This window comes from Macaca thibetana, chromosome 2 (assembly GCF_024542745.1).
Source record: "Macaca thibetana thibetana isolate TM-01 chromosome 2, ASM2454274v1, whole genome shotgun sequence".
In the NCBI taxonomy this organism is placed as follows: domain Eukaryota; kingdom Metazoa; phylum Chordata; class Mammalia; order Primates; family Cercopithecidae; genus Macaca; species Macaca thibetana.
Window position 1 is genome coordinate 57,075,573 of NC_065579.1, and position 19,343 is coordinate 57,094,915.

A 19,343-nucleotide genomic window follows, 5' to 3' on the forward strand; every position below is an offset into this window, starting at 1 on the left:
TGCAAAAATCAACTCAAGATGGATCACGACTTAAATCTAAGACCTGAAGTCATAAATATCCTATAGGATAAAATTGGCAAAACCCTTCCAGACATTGACTTAGTCAAAGTCTGAATGACCAAGAACACAAAAGCAAATGCAACAAAAATGAAGATAAATAGATGGGATTTAAGTAAACTAAAAAGCTTCTACACAGTGAAAGCAATAATCAGCAGAGTTAACAGACAAGCCATAGTATGGGAAAAAAATCTTCACAGTCTATACATCTGACAAAAGGGTGATATCTAGAATCTACAAAGAACTCAAATAGGTCATCAAGGAATAAACAATCCCACCAAAAAGTGGGCAAAGGATATGAATAGACAATTCTCAAAAGAAGATATACAAATGGCCAGAAGCACACAGAAAAATGCTCAACATCACTAATGATCAGGGAACTGCAAATCAAAATCACAATGTGATACCACCTCACATTTGCAAGAATGGCCATAATTATAAAATGAAAAAAAATAGATATTGGCAGGGATGTGGTAAAACGGGAACACTTTTACACTGTTGGTGGTAATGTAAACTAGTACAATCACTATAGAAAACAGCATGGAGATTCCTTGAAGAACTAAAAGTGATATACCATTTGATCCAGCAATCCCACTAGTAGGTATCTACCCAGAGGAAAAAAAGTCATTATACGAAAAAGATACCTGCACATGCATGTTTATCACAGCAGAATTTGTAATCACAAAAATATGGAATCAGCCCAAAACCCTATCAATCAACGAGTTGATAAAGAAATTGTGGTGTATATATACATGGAATACTACTCAGCCATAAAAAGGAACAAAATATTGGCATTCACAGCAACCTGCATACAATTAGAGACTATTATTCTAAGTGAAGCAACTCAGGAATCAAAAATCAAACATCATATATTCTCATTCATATGTGTGAGTTAAGCCATGAGGATGCAAAAGTGTAAGAATGACACATTGGACTTTGGAGACTCAGGGGAAAGGGTGGGGTTAGCTAGGGATGAAAGACTACACATAACCTCAAAATATCTCTCCACAAAGACACTTAAAAATCACAAGGGGGAAAAATAGAAGCTTTGCATGGAGAAATCTGGCAGACACCAATTTTATGAAGGGAACATCACCTTCATAAGGTGCATCAACATCATGTACCTTTTGATATGACGAACTAGAAAAGACAACCATCACTTTGGTGATATTCTTGTCTTTAATTCTATCAACTGAAAAATAAGACAATTACTAATGAGGGGTATTCCAAAAACAAAAACAAAATTGGCCAGTAGTCTTCAAAAGAGTAAACATCATGCAAGACAAAGAAAGAGTGAGAAGCTGTTACAAATTGGAGGTAAGGAGTCATAAAAACAAGTGCAATATATCATCAGGGATTAGATCCAGAACCAGAAAGAGGACAATTGGTAAAACTGAAATAAAATTTAGAGATTAGTTATTAATTTCTTGATAATTGCACTGTACAGTGTAACATGTTTACGTTAGTGGAAACTGAATTAAGATATGTTAAAACTCTGTACTATTTTTTGCAACTGTTTTGTAGGTCATGTATTAGTTCACAATAAAAAGTTTTAAAAATACAGTGAGTTCCTAGTTACTTGAGTTCAAGTAGAGAGTAACCAAGAAGAGATTTAAGCCACAGCTGGGTCATTTCAGTACACAATCTTTTAGGTTTCATAAGCCAGGAGACTTTTATGAGAATGTTAACAGAATTCTTAGCTAACAGGTAAATATATGATTCAATGCAAGCTTTGATCCAATGATAATTCCCTTGAATTTGTAGAATGTGAGCAGTTAGAGCTATTTTTACTCATTGCGGCAAAATGATGCATGCTGTGAGGATCACAAAATGTACTATGAAATATCTGAAGTAGTTTAGAATAAAATTCCCTTAGGTTCAACTTCCAAGATTTTATATACTTGAGAACAAATTTATATTCATGGATGAGTTTTCAGCCACACTTCAAATAGCCACTGTAAACTACACCAGATAATGACACAAAGGGATGAAACAATTAAATTGAGGTTAAAGTTACGCTGTTAAGTGGAGAAAAGCAGAGCGCATGCAGTACATACAGCAGGACTGTGTTTGTTTGTTTGTTTTTGTCAAAAGTAAAAATATATGCATAGAAAAGAGCGTGATATTTTATACAACAAAATGTAAACAGTGGTTAACTCTGAGTAGGTGGAAATGAGTTTTTTCCTTTGCTTATCGGCAATTTCTAGATTTTCTACAATATTTATAAGTTAGTTTAATAATTATAAAAACAATAAAGTTTATACTTTTATAAAAACTAGGCAGTGTAGCAAATTTTCAAGTTTATGAGCAGCGAGCAAGAAACTAAGCACTTCAAACAAATGAATGTAGTCAAAATTAAAGTATATTCCAAATGGTCATTTTTGTTAAGATGACCAGGTGGAGGCTATAAATAGGTTTTAAGTGAATTTTTTCTAGTATGGTCATTTCAGTTAAAATGTCAGAAATTACTCAGACAAGTTTAGGCATCTTCATTTTAAGCTAATAGTGTCACAGAAAACAGCAATATGCTGTCCTCATTTTTAAAATAGTTTGTTTTTTAAAGTGAAAAGAAAAGATGCACAGTTTTTAGGAAGAGGGAAGAGATATGTGTATTGAGTATTTTTTTCCAGCTTTATACTTAATGAGTCATATCTTAAACAGAAAGAATTAATTTTGCCCTGCACTTCAAACTCATGCCCATTCTCTAGCAATTAGAATCTAAAGCAGTGCTTTTAAATTTTTAATGTGTATATTAACCTACTGCGGGATTTTGATTCTGTAGGTCTGAGGTGGGATCTTGGTTTTGTACAGAAATCATCTGGAAGCTTATTAGGAATGGAGAATCTTGGATCCCATCTCATACCTAATCAATCAAAATCCACATTTTAATAAGATACCCATTTGACTAGTATGCACATTAAAGCCTGAGAGGCTCTGATCTAAAGAACTCAAAATAGTCTAGCTAGCTTTTGGATCCTGTAGTTTCCTATGAAAATTACTTAAATAAACAATAATATTTAAAAAATACTATAGAAACCAATACTGCTACCAAATTCTGTTAACAACTGATACAACGTAACTTTAGAAAACTATTTTTAGACAGCTAAAACATTTTCCTTAAAATGAAAATAAAATTTCCTTGATTCTCAGGCAACTTGAGAGGGAATGTTTCAGAATCTGTTTTTAAAACATCCTACTGGCAAAATGGAGGACCTTGTGCCTTACAAATCCTATAATGATAGGATTGTAAATAGATTAAAAGTTTCAGGATATCTATGTTTTTGATTCACAAAAATAAATGAGTGAGTTTCTGGAACTCTAAAACTGAACATTAAAGGAAAGAAAATGGAATCCAGGGTAACTTTATGAACTTAGTATTAAAAGAGAAAATAGAGTGATCACCCACAGGCCAGTCAATTATTTTATAAGTCTAATTTTCTTTATTCATAGATGACAAAATTTGGGGTTCTAGAAAATTATCATTTCATTTCAGAAAGAGTCATACCAGTGGCTATCGCATTAAGACTTTCTAACTAAAAATCTCTGACACTTCTGACTATTCCTTCTGAACTTTCAAAATGGTAAACTGCTTAGATTTCTACTTATTAGGTGTTAAAAAAGAAGCAATTACGTGACCAGGTTAAAATTGAATTTCAGTCTTATGAATACCTTCAATTCTTGTAAATTTTATTGGATCACATTTAAATCTACTGAAGCCATTCTATTACCATCATTTCTACACCTTAACCTTGATGTGATGATAGTCTAACTCCTACCAGGACTTCCAAGAAAATATACTGAGAATTGTTAACATAAACTTTAATAAAACATTAAACAAAGTCTATTGTGCAAATAAAGGAGAGCTCACTAAATATGTTTAAAATCAAATCTGCTTTTTAAAAAATCCCGAGAACACATACTATTAAATGTAGTACCATTAGACACAAATTGATAAATTGAGCCTAAATGTTTGAAAGTACAACCATAAAACAATCAAAAGAAGTGGAGTTTTTATAGAGTAACTGCAGTGTCTACCACACAGTTTAATGCATCACTATATAAGATACATATGTTAACATAGCTGAGAGCAACAAACGGCACTGGGAAGAAAAAGATAAAAATGAAAGTCCTTTCTAAGTCATCATTCACTTCCATGTAATATTTGCTGCTGAAGAAAAGGGTAAGAATTAAAAGCTGTTTTGGTCTTAGGAAAAGTTCTCATAAGATTTTCAGTCCTAAATGTGTTTTTTGCTAACACTTTAAATTACAATGTGAACATTTTTAACTTTGTGCTTTAAAATGTTTCATATAATTTTGTAACACTTTTTTAATTTAAAATTTTGTATTTGTATTTGAGGCTAACCTTAAAGACCACAGGTACTTTTACTAAGGGAAGGTTATACAAAAAATGTCAATCTGCGGTTTAGGATTTCTTCCTGTTGTTTTAAAATTTATGATAGCATTTTATTTAATTTTAATTAGTTCCTGGAAATAAAAAGTTTTACCTTTCCAGAATATTGTATTATCCATCTTACTTCTAATCATTTTTTTCATGGTGACCATTTCAGAGAAGTTTCCTGAAAGACTTGATCATTACAGTTGCTTAAATATCTATATTTAACAAGCCAATATTTATAGCTGAAAGATATCTGGATTGATCAAAGTTTTATACTTTACATAAATCATTTTAATTTTTGATTTAAAGAAGATTGTGGGTAAGTTGTTCTTCATCATTCTTATGTGCAAACAGTGTCTGATTTTTTCACATTCTAGTTACAGTTATTCATGTTCTAGTTATAGTTATTTGACTCCACTTTCCAAACTATAACCAAGGCTTTTAAATGAAGGCATTTAGTTGTGGTATTTTAGATAATAATTCCAACTGTTTTGATGAAATAAATAAGAAAATTGAGCTACTCAGCAATGTTAAGTGAACAAAAGCAGGCCCCAGAAGACTATATACAGCATGATACCATCTTTAGAAGGCTCAAACTTAGCAAAGCTAAACAATGTATTATGTTAGAAGTACATACATTTGTGATAAAAGAATGTAACAAAAATACGAGTAAGATTCAAGATAGCTGTAATCCGTAAGGGTTAATCACGCGGATGATATAGGTGACTAGCACCGAAGGTAGTTACAAGTTATTGGGATGGACACACACACACACACTCGCTTCATTATGAACATAACTTAAAACAATTTCTAAGTGCAAGACTAAGAGGTTTAGATTATTCAGGAGCAAATTGATGATGAAAGTGTCGGAATTCCCCTCTTAGTTGGGAAAAAACATTTTTTCTAAACATATGGTGCGTTGTGTTCTTTGGCCTCCACCTTTTACTGTATTATTTAATTTATGACAAATATTTAGTGATATTTTCCTTTGATTTCTAATCTCTAAACAATATGCACAATTATCTCTTCTTATAATATATTTCATACACCTTCTTTTACTATTCAACTCACTTTAAAAACAATGATATCAGGAGACTAGTAGTTTTACTTAATGAGAATAAAGAAAATCTCAAATTATTCTGCTCATATTTATAGTTTGTGTTATATGATCATACTTTTGATCAATGAATACATTATTCCTATCAGTGTATTTCTAAAATAATGCTTTTGATTCCAGAGATTAGGTGCATGTAGATTCTGATTTCCATTAACTCATGTAGAAAAAAGACTCCTTTTTCCTAGGAAATCAATAGTGTGGAAAGCAAGGGCAACTTAATTATCACATATGAAAGCTTGGAGAAAGAAAAAAATCTCATATCAATGTCACACTGCCATTTCAATAAATAAGAAGGATCCCTCACCATTTTAGGAAGGCTGAAATCTAGGAAAGGACGAGAAATTCAAATGCAAATTCTTTTAGCTTTATAAAATACTATAAAACCATTCTTCCATATTTAAGGAGATGGAACATTCATAAGGGCTTGCAAATGCTCACCTGAATGTACTCTGGATTAATTTTTTTTCTGCTGGGTACTGGAGGGATTAGTTCTAGTAAGACTGATAGGCAAGCTGCCTAATATACTTTCAACAGAACAGCACTTCTCACTGCAAGTTGTATAACTATTTGCTTTTACAAGGAAAAAAAAACTTCCCTTGGAGACTTAAGAGATACCTTTGGAATGGAGGAGGGAAAAATAAAATCTACAAACTAAATTAATTTGAACCGTGAGTTCTGAGAATCTAATCTGAATTTATGCAGGTTACTTGAGGTTAAAAAAGAATGCCCTAGAGCCTGTTTAACTCTTCCTGTTATAAAATGTATGGATTTTAAACCGATTAAAAGAATTAAAAAGTCCTTCAAAAGACACCTTGAAATAAAATTAAATATCATGGAAATTAATTGAGGCAAGTGAAGTTAATGTTGGACTAGATTGAATAAAATAAACAACTGTTAATGTTTTTCATGACTATCACATTTAGTATCACCTTTAATTTAACAGCAAGAACAATCTTTACTGTACCTGACGCGGGGTTCTTTCTGATTTACTCCTACACCACTCCCAGTCTGAAATATCTGGTTTCTGACTCTCTTCATGAGACAGTCTTCTTTCTGGCCCTTCAGAAAAGGTAGTTTCTTCATAGTGAATATCCCCTCCTGTTTTGTCAAAAAACGCACCCTTTTTGTTGTTGGAATCCTGTTTAGCTTCTGTAATATCAGTATTTGTGCATTTATTGATGCCGCCATGTGTGGAGCTGTCCAGAGAGGGCGTGGTGCTGATCTCTACTTTTATAGCATTGAAGACGTTACGATTGTCTCTCTGAGGGTCTTTTGTAGTTTCACACTCATAGTTCATCAGGTTGTGATAGAATATGGAATTTTCATCATCATCATAGTAATCTTCATGTGCTATTTTATAAATCCCATAACTTTTTTTGAATGATAGATTGAATTCAAAGCCTTTTCTCTTGACTGAGTAAAAATAAAAACAACAGTTTATGGCTAGTAAGGTAGATATAAACCACATTGGCTATATATAGCAAATAAAAATAGAAAGTGCATTCAACTTGATTATTATAAGTTTTAAAATTATCTTCATTTACTTTTTGTTAATTATGCAAAGAAATTATGCCTCACAAAATTATCTTATTACCCTGTGCCTAATTCTTCTCATTTACACAGTGAGGGTCTTGAAATACATACAATCTTAAAAACTCTTTTGGTCACTAAAGAAGCCTTATATAACAAAAACTTAGCTATACATTAGGAAATTCTCAAATACATTGTTTTAGCTTATCTTAGTCTAACCAATTATTTTGCACATTTCCTTATATTTTGGGATAAGATATATTATTTATAAATTTTATTTTGCTAGAAATTAATTAAGTAGTCTTAATATTACATGAGTTATTCAGCTAAGAATACCACCAATAAATATAACTTCTTTAAATATTTTGGTGTATAATTTTTGTCATTTGTATGTCTATAAATGCATACATTTAAAATTAGACCATGCTGCTAAATAGCTTTTAAATTTAAAAAAAAAAATGTACATTTCTGATACAAGTAAATGTGAAATGAACAGTAAAAAATTAGATGGATTAATATTTTTTGCAAATTGAAGCACTTTATAATGTCTATAAAGCTGATTATTATAAGAGTTTAGCAGGAATGCATAAAATTTTTATGATTTAAATCAGGTGAAATATGATGATATACTAATTATAGTACTATTAGTTGGTGGAGTGATGCAAAGTCTTAGAATTAAAAGCAAGAAAGTAACAGAAAGTGATACAATTTTTATTTTGAATGTCATTAAATGCTAGGTAAGTTTTATATATTAAGAATCAAGTTATATTAAGGTGGTAGACAAGATATAATTTAATGTTTTTGCTTTCATCTGTCAAAACATGGTTTGTGTCAAACAAATTTTCTACTTTGATAGCTCTGTGTTTTATAGTGAGACATTTAGCTGTCTTTGGTAGAAAAAAATGTATGAAAAGATTTAAACTTTCTACAAAAATAAGTAAAATTTGATTCATTTTGCAACATACCCTAGTGTCATTCATATGCTGATTCTATTACTGAGATGTTTCTCAGAATCTAAGATTTGTAAACCAATTCTGTTGACTGAAAAATAGAATTTATCCGTATCATTCATTGTTGTTTGAGCCAGAATACAAGCAAGAAAAATTTTGATTCAAAGAAAAAATAAAAGTAGAAATAGATGTTCATATTTTATATACTGTCTCATTTATATTTTAATTGACCTCTTCTAGTAATGTAGTCAAGTAAAATCAAGTTATGCTGTTTAACTTGCTTTAAGAATGTGAAAGGTGAAGGAACTAAAAGGATGTTTAAATTATTGATGGGTTTCTATTTTTCTCCAAAAAAGATATAAAATGACAAATTGTCAATTCAAGGCCATTAAGAAAACAAATGCTATCATAAAATCCCAATTTTGTGATATAAAATGATAAAATTGATGTCTATGACTATAATTTTATGAGTTGCACATTGTAATCTCAAATATATAAAGCAAAAATGAGTAATGTTTGTGAAGGAGTGTGCAGAATGTGTTAATGCGGACTTCACCTCCATATCACAAGGGACAAAGGGCTGTGTGAGGTAGGTTATGAAAAGAAAGGAGGATCATCAAGAGACCATGATGTGCTAGAACATTCTGAGGTCGTTTTGCACATCGAATATCTCATTTAATACACCAACAATCCTACTTAGTAAAAAACTTACTGATTCTATTTCACGCTGGAGAAAACTGGGGATGACAGACAAAAGCTACTGAAGATTACTTACAGGTAAAATGATCTGAATTTAAAGCTAGCTGTTTTCAGAATTGGAGTTATTTGCCTTTATTTGAAATTGCTTTATTGCTAATCAGACCCATGAAAGAATTATGTTAATGGAAGCAGAGTTACACAATGTGCTGTGTCAGAGGAAATACAGTAATTGTGCAGTATAATCAATGAAACATTTCTTGTTAGTGACTTATCACTTAAAAGGCAAATTCTGCCTGAAGTAACTAATGTACCTGAGATACTTAAGTTGAGATAATAGGTTATAACAATATCACAAAGTTGACAATGTAAGATGAGAGGCTGGTTGTAAGGGGGTGAATCCCTATAAAAATACATTAATATAGTTAATAATCAAAATTATGTTGAAGAAAATGTGAGAATCAGAGTCAAAACTAATCATTTCTAAGTTCTTTGAGGATAAAGACTGGGTATTTTTTTTTAAATGAACCAAAAGCAGAAAATAAAAAGTGTCTATGGGGCCAGTTAGCTAACATTAATTATTAACAAAGACAAATGGGAAAGCTCTTTCTCCACCTAAAGCAGGATTCTCAGCTCCAGCCATTTGTGGGGAGATTAGGGGTTGGGTTGTCAAGAATCCTAATTTTTCAGACAAACCAGGTTCATAGACTTGATATAAAATATCCTGATCTTAAAATTTCGGTCCATAATTAAAATTAGTTATAAGTAACTATAAACATTGGTTAAAAACCAGCTCTTTGAACCAAATTCAGCGAATGGGTCATGGGTTGGGAATTTCTGTTCCTTATTGAACATGCGGCACAGTGCTAGACACATAGTGATGTTTTCCCTAATAAATATGTATTTATTGAGTGAGTGAATGAATGAATGAAATGGAGCAACCTGTAGGAATCATGCTTGATGTGATAGGAAAGGTTTGTTAGGTTAGCCTTGACTCGATGATGCTAGCTGAATAAAATATGATTTCAAAAAAGTGATATCTTTATAATATTGATTTGTTTATAGGAGGAAGGCCTTGACAGTGCTACAGTTTTATATCACTAAAAAATTACATAGTTGAGATTTTTTAAAAACTTTTTTTGTATTTTGTGTATTTTGTATTTTGTATTTTTTTGGTATTTTTTGTATTTTGTATTTCTGTCTATGAAATACAGACAGAATACAGACAGAATCTGTCTGTCAGATATCTTTCATTGATTAATAATTTTCAAGAAACTTAAAAGCCATCAGAATATTGTCCAGAATCCTTTGAAATTTATACTAAACATCTTAAAAATAAATATAATTTTTTGTTCTTAAAAGCAAAATCTTTATTCTTCCAAAATCCTCGATAAAACATGAATTAGCTCTAGTCTTCTGCTTTTAATCACATCTTGCCAATTACAATTTTAGATGTGAGTAATTACATCAACTTGTAAAAAAAATCATTCTTCAGAGTAATATCACTTACCAGATACTATCATTTTGTCAAAAAAAAATAAAGATCAAAAATCTATTTTTTATATAATGTATTTGACATTTAACTGTTTAAAAAACATCATGTCAGGCAAACAAAATGGGTCTGATAGCTATATCCAACCAATATGTCTACTGCCTGAGACCTCTATGTTAAAATCATTTGAAAAAAAAAAAAACACTTTGAGACACTAGTAGTACAGATTCTTGTTGGAAACAGGAGAAGATTATTATTTCTGCAAATTATTTTTCCACTGCTCACATTCATTTTCTGGTTGCACATCTCTCAGTTCCCATTTAGTGAAGTTGAGATTTATAATTATATTTACATCTTCAAAATTAACCTATGATAAATATGTTAGGAAAAAAATATATTTTCTCTCCCTTGCTTCTGAAGTTCGCTGACTGATAAAGGATATAAAGAGAGGGAATCTTAGCTTGTTACGGACAAAAAGTTTAAACATAAAACTCGAACCATCGAAGAATTAAGATACTCTAGCTGATCAACCACCTGGTCCACCTAAGCATGTGCTATGTTTGGGGTTTTAAAATTTTGTTGTGTTATACTAGCAATAGCAAAATTGATGGTGGCTTCTCAGACCGTAGAAACATATCACTGTTATTATCAGAAAGTTCTGATATCACAGCCTGGATCATGGGGGGAATGGAGTCGTTTGAAGTATAAGTATCTTAAAGTTTATCACAATGTTTTATTTGTGAAGCCATGCTTCTTTTTTTATAAGCCTTCGTATAAGTCCTTCTTTGGAATTTTAAAATAAACACAAATAAAAGCAATGGTAAGTTTAGAAAAAAATATTATTTTGATCTCAAGAGACATATTTTTAATTTCAAACCTGTGATATGAGTGTGACTGTTGATTCTGCTAGCCTGCCATAAGACTCTTCTGTCTGTGCAGTACAGAAAGTAGAATATTTCATAGGTCATTTACAAGAATAAGTCTGTTGTCTGCTTTGTTTTCAGCTCTGAGATGGATGGTCCCCACTTCTTAAAAATGACTGCCTTCAACCAATTCACTAAGACTTTTCATTTTCACTGACACTAGACTCATCCCTCTCACAATTTTAGACGTCGCAAAACTGGGCTGGTTTACTAGTTTAGTGGCAAAATGCTAAGATTTATTAGAATGTTAGAGTTTTGAGGCTTGTGAATTGTTTCCTTTATGTTACATGTCTTTATAAGTGGCCCATAAGGGTTTATTATTAATTTTCCCTGTCACTGTTGCTCTGGATATTAATCTTTAGAGACACATCATTATTATAAGTTCTAAGGTTATTTTAAAGACAAATGCATCTGTCATCTACTACTAATAAAACTTAATGACATTCTTAACAATAAAAAATTTTCTGGTCATTTGAAAAATATCTAGACATTCTAAATTTTAAATGCCATCATTATGACATAAGAAAAATGGCCAGTTCATGGCTAATTACATCAAATAACTTTGTTGTTTAATGGATTGCAGAGTATACTTTGATATTCTCTAGATTTTGCAACCCTAAGCCTGAGATGGACTGTTTTTATTTATCCTTCATCTCTGTTAAATAATAATATACTTGCATGATCTGAGCAAAGGACAATTAATAGGACAGTTAATGCAGCATACACTAATGCATTCTCAGATTAATTAAGTGATAAAACATCCTATTCTCTAGATTTTGCAACCCTAAAATAGCCTGAGATGGACTGTTTTTATTTATCCTTCATCTCTGTTAAATAATAATATACTTGCATGATCTGAGCAAAGGACAATTAACAGGACAGTTAATGCAGCATACACTAATGCATTCTCAGATTTATTAAGTGATAAAACATCCTATATTCTGTCTGGAAAAAATACAATAATATCCTTTTTCTTCCTGGCAGAGTCAAAATATACAGCTCACTCCTCAACACTTTTCCTGTCTTAGAATATGGGAACAATTACACTGTACGGAGTTCTGGAATGGACCCTACTTTCCACTCTCATTCTAGGTGTACTCTTCAGAACACAGAATCTTCTTTAAGTAAATAACTTGGCTAGATTCATACATGAACACACAGTAACAAACTGTCACTTGTGTCTTTTTTTTTTAAACTGAGGGTTTTGTTTGTTTTTGTGTTTGGTCCAGGGCACCCGCGCGCGCGCGTGTGTGTGCCTATGTGAGACAGAGAGAGAGAGAGAGAGAGAGAGAGAGAGAAAGAGAGAGAGAGAGAAAGGCCTACACTTGCAATTTGTTTTGGAACTGTTTTCAAGCACACTGATTCCTTACTCTGAAAACTTTCCAAAACCCTGGAAGAATACAAGCAGTAAAACAACAAAAATGTCTTTCTTTACTGTTCGATTGCATAATAATGGGTTATAGTGTAATGAGTTTTCAACTCCTTTCAGAGGGTTAATTATCCTTTTTCAAATTCAAGCTTGTTACGGCAATGCTGCATCTCATTCTAGACTTGGGAGAGGAGTTTGTTTTCTATTCTGGACTAAGAACTATGGTGAATACATCATCTAAGTGCCTTTGTTGACATGATGTGTTAAATGAATTCTAGTCTTTCCTTTTTTTTTTTTTCCTACTTAAAATAATTATTCAGTGCCACAGCACTTCATGGGGTTTTTCAAAACCAGCCTCATTTAAAATCTACCCCCAAACTGTGGTAGTGATTGTTTCATAATTTCCTCTCACTATTTACCACTTACATTTATCCTTGGACTCTCCATTCCCTACTGAGGCAGCTGTGTTAGTAGACTACTTTTCTGAAAGTCACTGAACGAGTATTGCTGCCAATCACCGCGGTGTTGAGGACTTACTTTTTTTCCCATCGGATGCCACTGCGTATGCGTTCTGCCTGCAGTTGATGATGCAGCCACAGGGCAAGTGGGTCCAGCGTTTGGACAAGACAAACACTGGGGTTACAGTGGTGGCCAGCAGGGTAAGTAGAAAGCTGAATGTCTCCAAGGGAAGGCTCTGAAACCCCACGACGTTCTGGACCACCATGTGCAGCTGCAAGGGCAAGAGAACTTCAGATCTAACCTAAAATTATACTTTGTACTTCCCAAGCCTTTTCTCCACGCACGCTGCCTCAGTTCCCTTTCCAGTTCCTTCTCCTGATTGACAGCGAGAGGGGAGCTCTACTACGCAGCTGGCGCCCTGTCCTTGGTGGTGGGCTGTTGGGAACGGCGGGACGCACCCCGCTACGCCAGACAGCACAGGATTGGGAGGAGTTTCTGCTTTTGAGTGCCGTGTCTGCGCCCGCTGCCTATTCAAGACTCCACCAGTAAGGCACAGTCTACAACGTGGAGGACGCTAGCTGGGAAACAGGCGTTCGGGAAACCTGCATCTGGTTCTCCGAACGGTCTTTGTCGCCTCCCTAGACCCTCACCTCCGCCCATGCGCGCTCGTCACAGCGGGGCGCCACTCTGCCACCTTTTAATCGGCTTCCTCCTAGAAGGAGGAACAAAAGCCTGTTTTGTCCCCTGTCTTCTCCCTCCACAACTGATCTCTCCTCCCCTCTATCCCTCCCTGCTGAGGATGGGCGTCGTCCTTACTAGGCGGGAATGGAACGGCGAGAAAGGGATGACAGAAGGTTGAAGGGAAAAAACCTTTTAATTCCCTTTCTCCTTTTCTGAATACTCTCAGGTTTTGCTGTGTAAGACAATATCCTTGGCCACCACCAATATGGAAAACTAAGTCGCTCGCGACGGAAAGCGATCTCCACGCCCCTGACTTTTGAAAGGAGAAGCATTTAGTAGCAAAGGTTTTGCGGCCAACTAGCCCTATCCCGGACTGCCTTCCTCTATCTAAGTGCATCTCTAAAACCCAGAGAGAGACACTTGCAAGTGGACTTCACTGTGTGTCTCTTGGTGACTCCCCAAACCAGCGACACCGGTCCCGACACTCATTTACACTGTCTGGCACCCACACTCGCGCCTTGTGAGCAACTGCACTTTTACCATCATGGGCAGCCAAAGGACGACTTTTGTAAGTGCTAGGATCAAAGCGAAGCGCTTCTGCGCTACGCTCACGGTGAAGCTCCTGGTGCCGTAGAGAGTCCCCCGTTTCTCACGCCTGCAGGCTCCAGCCCCAGCGGCAGCGGGCGCACCCGGTCCAAACACGGTGTCTGAGCTCGGGGAGCATCCCCTAGAGCGCCGCAGACTCGGGCCGGGAGCATCCTCTGGGGACAGGGAAACCACTCTCCCCGCAGTAGGAGGGGTTCCAGGAGTTGAAGCTCCACGGGAAATTTCCTGGTAGTTGGCGTGGAGTCTCGGCGGCTCCTCAGAACACAGCAATCGGTATGTAAGTGGGACCGAGAGGCCCACAAGGAGTCCGAAGGCCAAAGCGTACACGGTGGAGAGGAGCAGCACGTAGGAACTGGAGCAGTCCACCAGGCATCCCCAGGGCGTGCGCACGAAGGCGCCCCAGCCGCACAGCGGGAGCGCCGAGAGCAGCAGACTGGCTGTCCACACGGTCAGCGCCACGCCAAGCACCTGGCCCGATCTTCTGGAGGCTATCTGGCTCCCCACAGCCCGGTGCATCGTGTAAAAGTTGTAAGAGACTAGGAGAGTCGCCTTCAAGTTGCTAGAGAGGCCCTGGCATAAATACAATAAGGCAGATGTGGTGCATAGAAATTGGAAGTAACCGGGGACCTCGTTTGGCCACTGCAAAAACATGAAGATGGTCACCGACAGGACGCTCATGAGATCATCCACAGACCAGGAAGCCACAAGCATGGACACAACAGTTCTGTTCTGCATCTTCAGCAGTGAAATTAGTGAATAAATGCTGCCCACCAAGGCTGCAAAAGTCAGGAGACATGTCAAGCAAAAAAGATAGATATTCAGAGTTCCTGGCGGATTTAAAAGGTCCGTAGAATTATGATTCTCTTTCCACAGGCTAGAGTCATTTGTTGATAAGTTACTGAGAAATAAAGACATTGTCCTTGGTCAATATTTAATTTCTCTTATCAATGAGTCTGATAGTTTTCTCAAAAGAAAGACTGGCTGCTGCAAATCAGATTTCATTTCTCCTACCAAGTTCCCCTCTAGATGTTCTCCCGGTCAGTCCTGCAGGAAATGGTCAGGCTTGTCTCCTTTAGATCTGACTCAAGCTATATTTAAAAATTAGGTTCCATTTCAAGCATAAAAAAAAAAAAAAAAAAAAAAAAAAAAACCCGAGCAAACAACTTTTCAACATTCCAACTAAAAACAAAGCGAAAACTCCTTCCCACCGTCAAGTTTCAGGGAATAAAGAAAAAAAAAAAAAAAAAAAAAAAAAAAAACCAACTCTTCAGGTACATTGAAAACCAATGATGTCTGGATCCTTTGGGGTTCTTCTTACGGAGCAAAGCAGCTTGTAGCTTGAGATAATCAAACTCTGTTCACTTTTAAGAGCAGTAAAATGATGCATTTGGTTGCAGAGCTGGATTCAAAGGCAGGAGATTGTCAGGTAGGTTTCAGCTTTGAAGGTAGAGAGAAAGAAAGAGAGAGAGAGAGAGGGCGAGCGTGAGCCAGTCAGAGGGAGCTTGTGCACAGAATTCCATCTGAACTGCTGTGTTCTTCAATCAGCCTGTGATCCTCAGAGCTGCAGGAAGGAGGAGTCAGCTCCAAGCAGGAGAGAAGCAGGAAAAAAAGGGAGGGGAGTTCAGTGTGTGAACAAAATGATACACATATATCTTAGCCTGCCTCTTTCAAAGCAAGAAACAATGTCCTTGCTAAGCTTCCCCTTTGGTTTCAACATGTAAAACTAGTCCAAATACTTGCTCAGGCTTGATGTGAACTACAAATATCACCTGTGAGAGGTCTAAGCTACTCCAGTAACTAAGGGACTGCTTTTATTCTTATCTAGACTTCCTGCTTCTTAATCCAGTGGAGGAAGAATATAATCAATGCCATGTATAAGAATAAGATGAAGGAGATTTCTTTTAAAAAATTAGTGTACTTAAGATTATCATTATAGTCCTCATTACTCTAAATGGGATTATGCAGAATCTTTGGATAGAGTCACACTAGCTTTAGACATTTATTTATAGCTATTTATTTTCTGTCAATGGCATCAAGTAAGCAGGCTGTCATTCGAATAAATGATATGTCTAACTTTCCATAAAGTCCGATGATATTATACAGGGCCTAAAAGGAAGAGCACCCTACATTTTTAACCAGAGTATTTGGGACATGCAATAGTTTGTATCTCTGAATGGTCAATTTTGCAAGATGAGTGATTTAGCAAAGAAGTAACTAACAGAAGTACTTCTGGTCCAGCATTTCCCAGTAGTGTAGCATTCTTCTCAGCTCAGCCTCATGACCAAATGGTTGCATTCTCCCACATAGTGCTGGAGGTCTAAATGGAAACAGGGGAAGGGAAAGGAAACAGTTGATATGACAATGATTTAATAACTGGAAGTAGTAATAGAACTGCAATCATTCTTTTCATTTTAGAAATAACTGAAGTATCATTTTGAACCTGAATCTGTTCAAGTAGAAAATGATTGCATTAGTCATTGCCAGTCACACCCTTCAATAAACACAGCAGGTATTTCACTTATCTTGATATGTTGATTGTTTGATTTTCCCCCTCACTCAGCAAATGGAAACAAAAACCACATGTAACAGCTAGGTCAGCACTCTAGCTCTCCCTACTGATAGTATAGACTGTGTAGGGCTGTGTGAGTAAGAAAGGTTGGGCATACATTCATTTAAAAATAACATTGATTCAGAAAGCATGATGAAAAACAAATCTTATTTTTGAAGACTTCAAAGTTTGACATGCCATTCTGCCTCTTCTCACAAACCTTATTCTTCCTTGCTATGGCAAAAATATTATTCTTCAATATGGTACTGAATCCTGCATTTTCAGTTAGTTTGGGCAGTAAGTCTCAGATTGTTAATATGCAATGAATAGAAATTAATAATAGCTACTGTAGTACCATTTCAGGTCTGAGAACATTTCCTCTATTATTACTATCATTTCTGGGTTTTCCATTAAATCGTTAAATATAAATTAGGAAAAGAGATACTTAATCACCATATTGTACTGTTCTTTAGGATATTACAGAAGAAACAAGAATGTTTAGCACACTTCCAAAGGTTGGTAGTAGAACTGCAGCCAGGAGAGAGCTAGTAGAGACATCTGAATTTAACTTTAGACTCTGCTATTGCAGGATAGGTAACCTAGGACAAAAATTCTAGTACTTTCTCTGGGTGTCTGTTTCTGCATCTGTAAAATAAAGAGGCGTCTTAGTCAGTTTTGGGTTGCCAAAACAGAACACCACAAACTGTGAAATTTATAAAGAAAAAAACTATTTCTCATAGTTCTGAAGGCTGGGAAATTCAATATCAAGGTGCTAGCATCTTGTAAGGGCCTTCTTGCTGCATCATCCCATGGTAGAAGGTAGAAGGGCAAGAGAGAATGAGAGAAAGAAAGAGAGAAAGAGGGGGCTGAACTCACTTCTTTTTTTTTTTTTAATAAAGATCCAGGGTCTTGCTCTGTCACCCAGGTTGGTGTGCAGTGGCACCATCATCCAACTCCTGGGCTCAAGTGATTCTCCTGCCTCAGCCTTCCAAGTAGTTGGAACTACAGGTTTAAGCAACCACGCACAGTTTTTTGGTTTTTGTTTTTGTTTTTGTTTTTGTATTTTTTAGAGGCAAGGTCCTCACTATGTTGCCCAGGCTGGTGTCAAACTCCTGGCCTCAAGTGATTCACCCACCTCAGCCTCCTAAGGTGTTGGGATTGTAAGCGTGAGCCTCTTCACATGGTCTCACTTTTATAACAAGCCCACCTTCTGTAACTAACCCACTTCTGAGGTAATGGCAGTAATTCACTCATGAGAGCAGAACCCTCGTGATCGAATCGTCTCTTTTTAGGCCCCACTTTCCAAGACTCTTGCACTTGTATTAACTTTTCAACACATGAGCTTTGGGGGACACATTCAAAGCACAGTGAGGGGTTTGACTGGATTATTTTTAGAGACCTTTCCTGTTCTAAAATTAAATGATATAATTTTTAAGTTCAGTTAACCTTATCTCTATTTTATTTCCTGCCTACTTTACAATAATCATCATTGTCATCTAATAAGAGGTGGAAGCCAGCAAGAACTAATGCTTGGGTCTGCCTGATTTCTCCTTCTCAGTGATAGCATGGAGGCAACTGTCTATATAAAGGTAGTATAAGATTCAAGCAGCCTGAAATCTCGAGCCAGCTGAGAGATTAAGGCTTGCTCTGGAGATCTGTATGAACCTAAAGCAAGTTTTGCATGAATGAGAGGTAAAATTTATCGTGTAAATCACTGAATTTGGGAAGTTGACTGATACTGGATAATATCCTAGTTCATCCCAATATTGTTAGATGTATTATTGCTCCCCTTTCATAGGTGAGAAAACAGAGGCATGAGAGATTAATTGATTTGTCCAAAGTCACACATTTATTAAGTGGTGGAGTCAGATTTTAAAATTGTAGTTTAGTTCTGTATTCTTAATCACAACAGATACATATTTGCTAGTAACTCCCTTTTAGTTCTCCATCCTTGGGAACACTTCCAATGGATGTTGATAATCATAAAGTTTTATTTCTGCTTTTCTTTCTTTCAAAGATGTTTGAAATGTCTCGTTTATAAAATTTTAATCTGCAATATTTTACCAGGTTTTATATTTTATAATGTATTATATATGTATCTACAACATATATAAATATATGTTTTATAATGCATTATATGTATTATAAATGTATATATGTATTTATAATGCATTATATATATTATAAAACATAAAGGTTGGTAAAAGATGGTTTGTAAATTGAGTTAATGAACATTATTATGGATCAGTGAAGAGTTTCTTGAAAATTGTAAACCCTCTCTTGAGCCATAATTTCATTTTCTTTAAGATATCCTCCTGAGGGAAAAAAAATCACTCTCAATGCATTTTAAATAACCAAAATAACTTTTAGGAGACCATGAAGAAAGATTTCTAAGAAGCTTCTTTGTGCCTTAAAAAATCTTACTCAGTTCCCGTGAGTGAGCTTTGTTCATCTCTCTCATCTGTAACAGAAATTTATATCTTCAATGATTGTAAATTCTGTCTTTAAATTTGTTAATG

General features: G+C 35.3%; 2 protein-coding genes across 2 annotated transcripts in view; both read right to left on the reverse strand.

Annotated features, from left to right (window-relative positions):
- GPR149 (G protein-coupled receptor 149) overlaps positions 1 to 15,784 on the reverse strand; it is an 89,433-nt gene extending 73,649 nt beyond the window's left edge. The window contains exons 1-3 of the mRNA XM_050778228.1: positions 14,211 to 15,784; positions 13,068 to 13,260; positions 6,535 to 6,983 (exon numbers count right to left, since the gene is read on the reverse strand). Of these exons, the coding sequence (XP_050634185.1) occupies positions 6,535 to 6,983; positions 13,068 to 13,260; positions 14,211 to 15,191 (1,623 nt within the window). The 5' untranslated portion in view covers positions 15,192 to 15,784. The remainder of the gene's footprint in view (positions 1 to 6,534; positions 6,984 to 13,067; positions 13,261 to 14,210) is intronic.
- DHX36 (DEAH-box helicase 36) overlaps positions 1 to 19,343 on the reverse strand; it is a 407,284-nt gene that overhangs the window by 137,923 nt on the left and 250,018 nt on the right. The window lies entirely within an intron of this gene.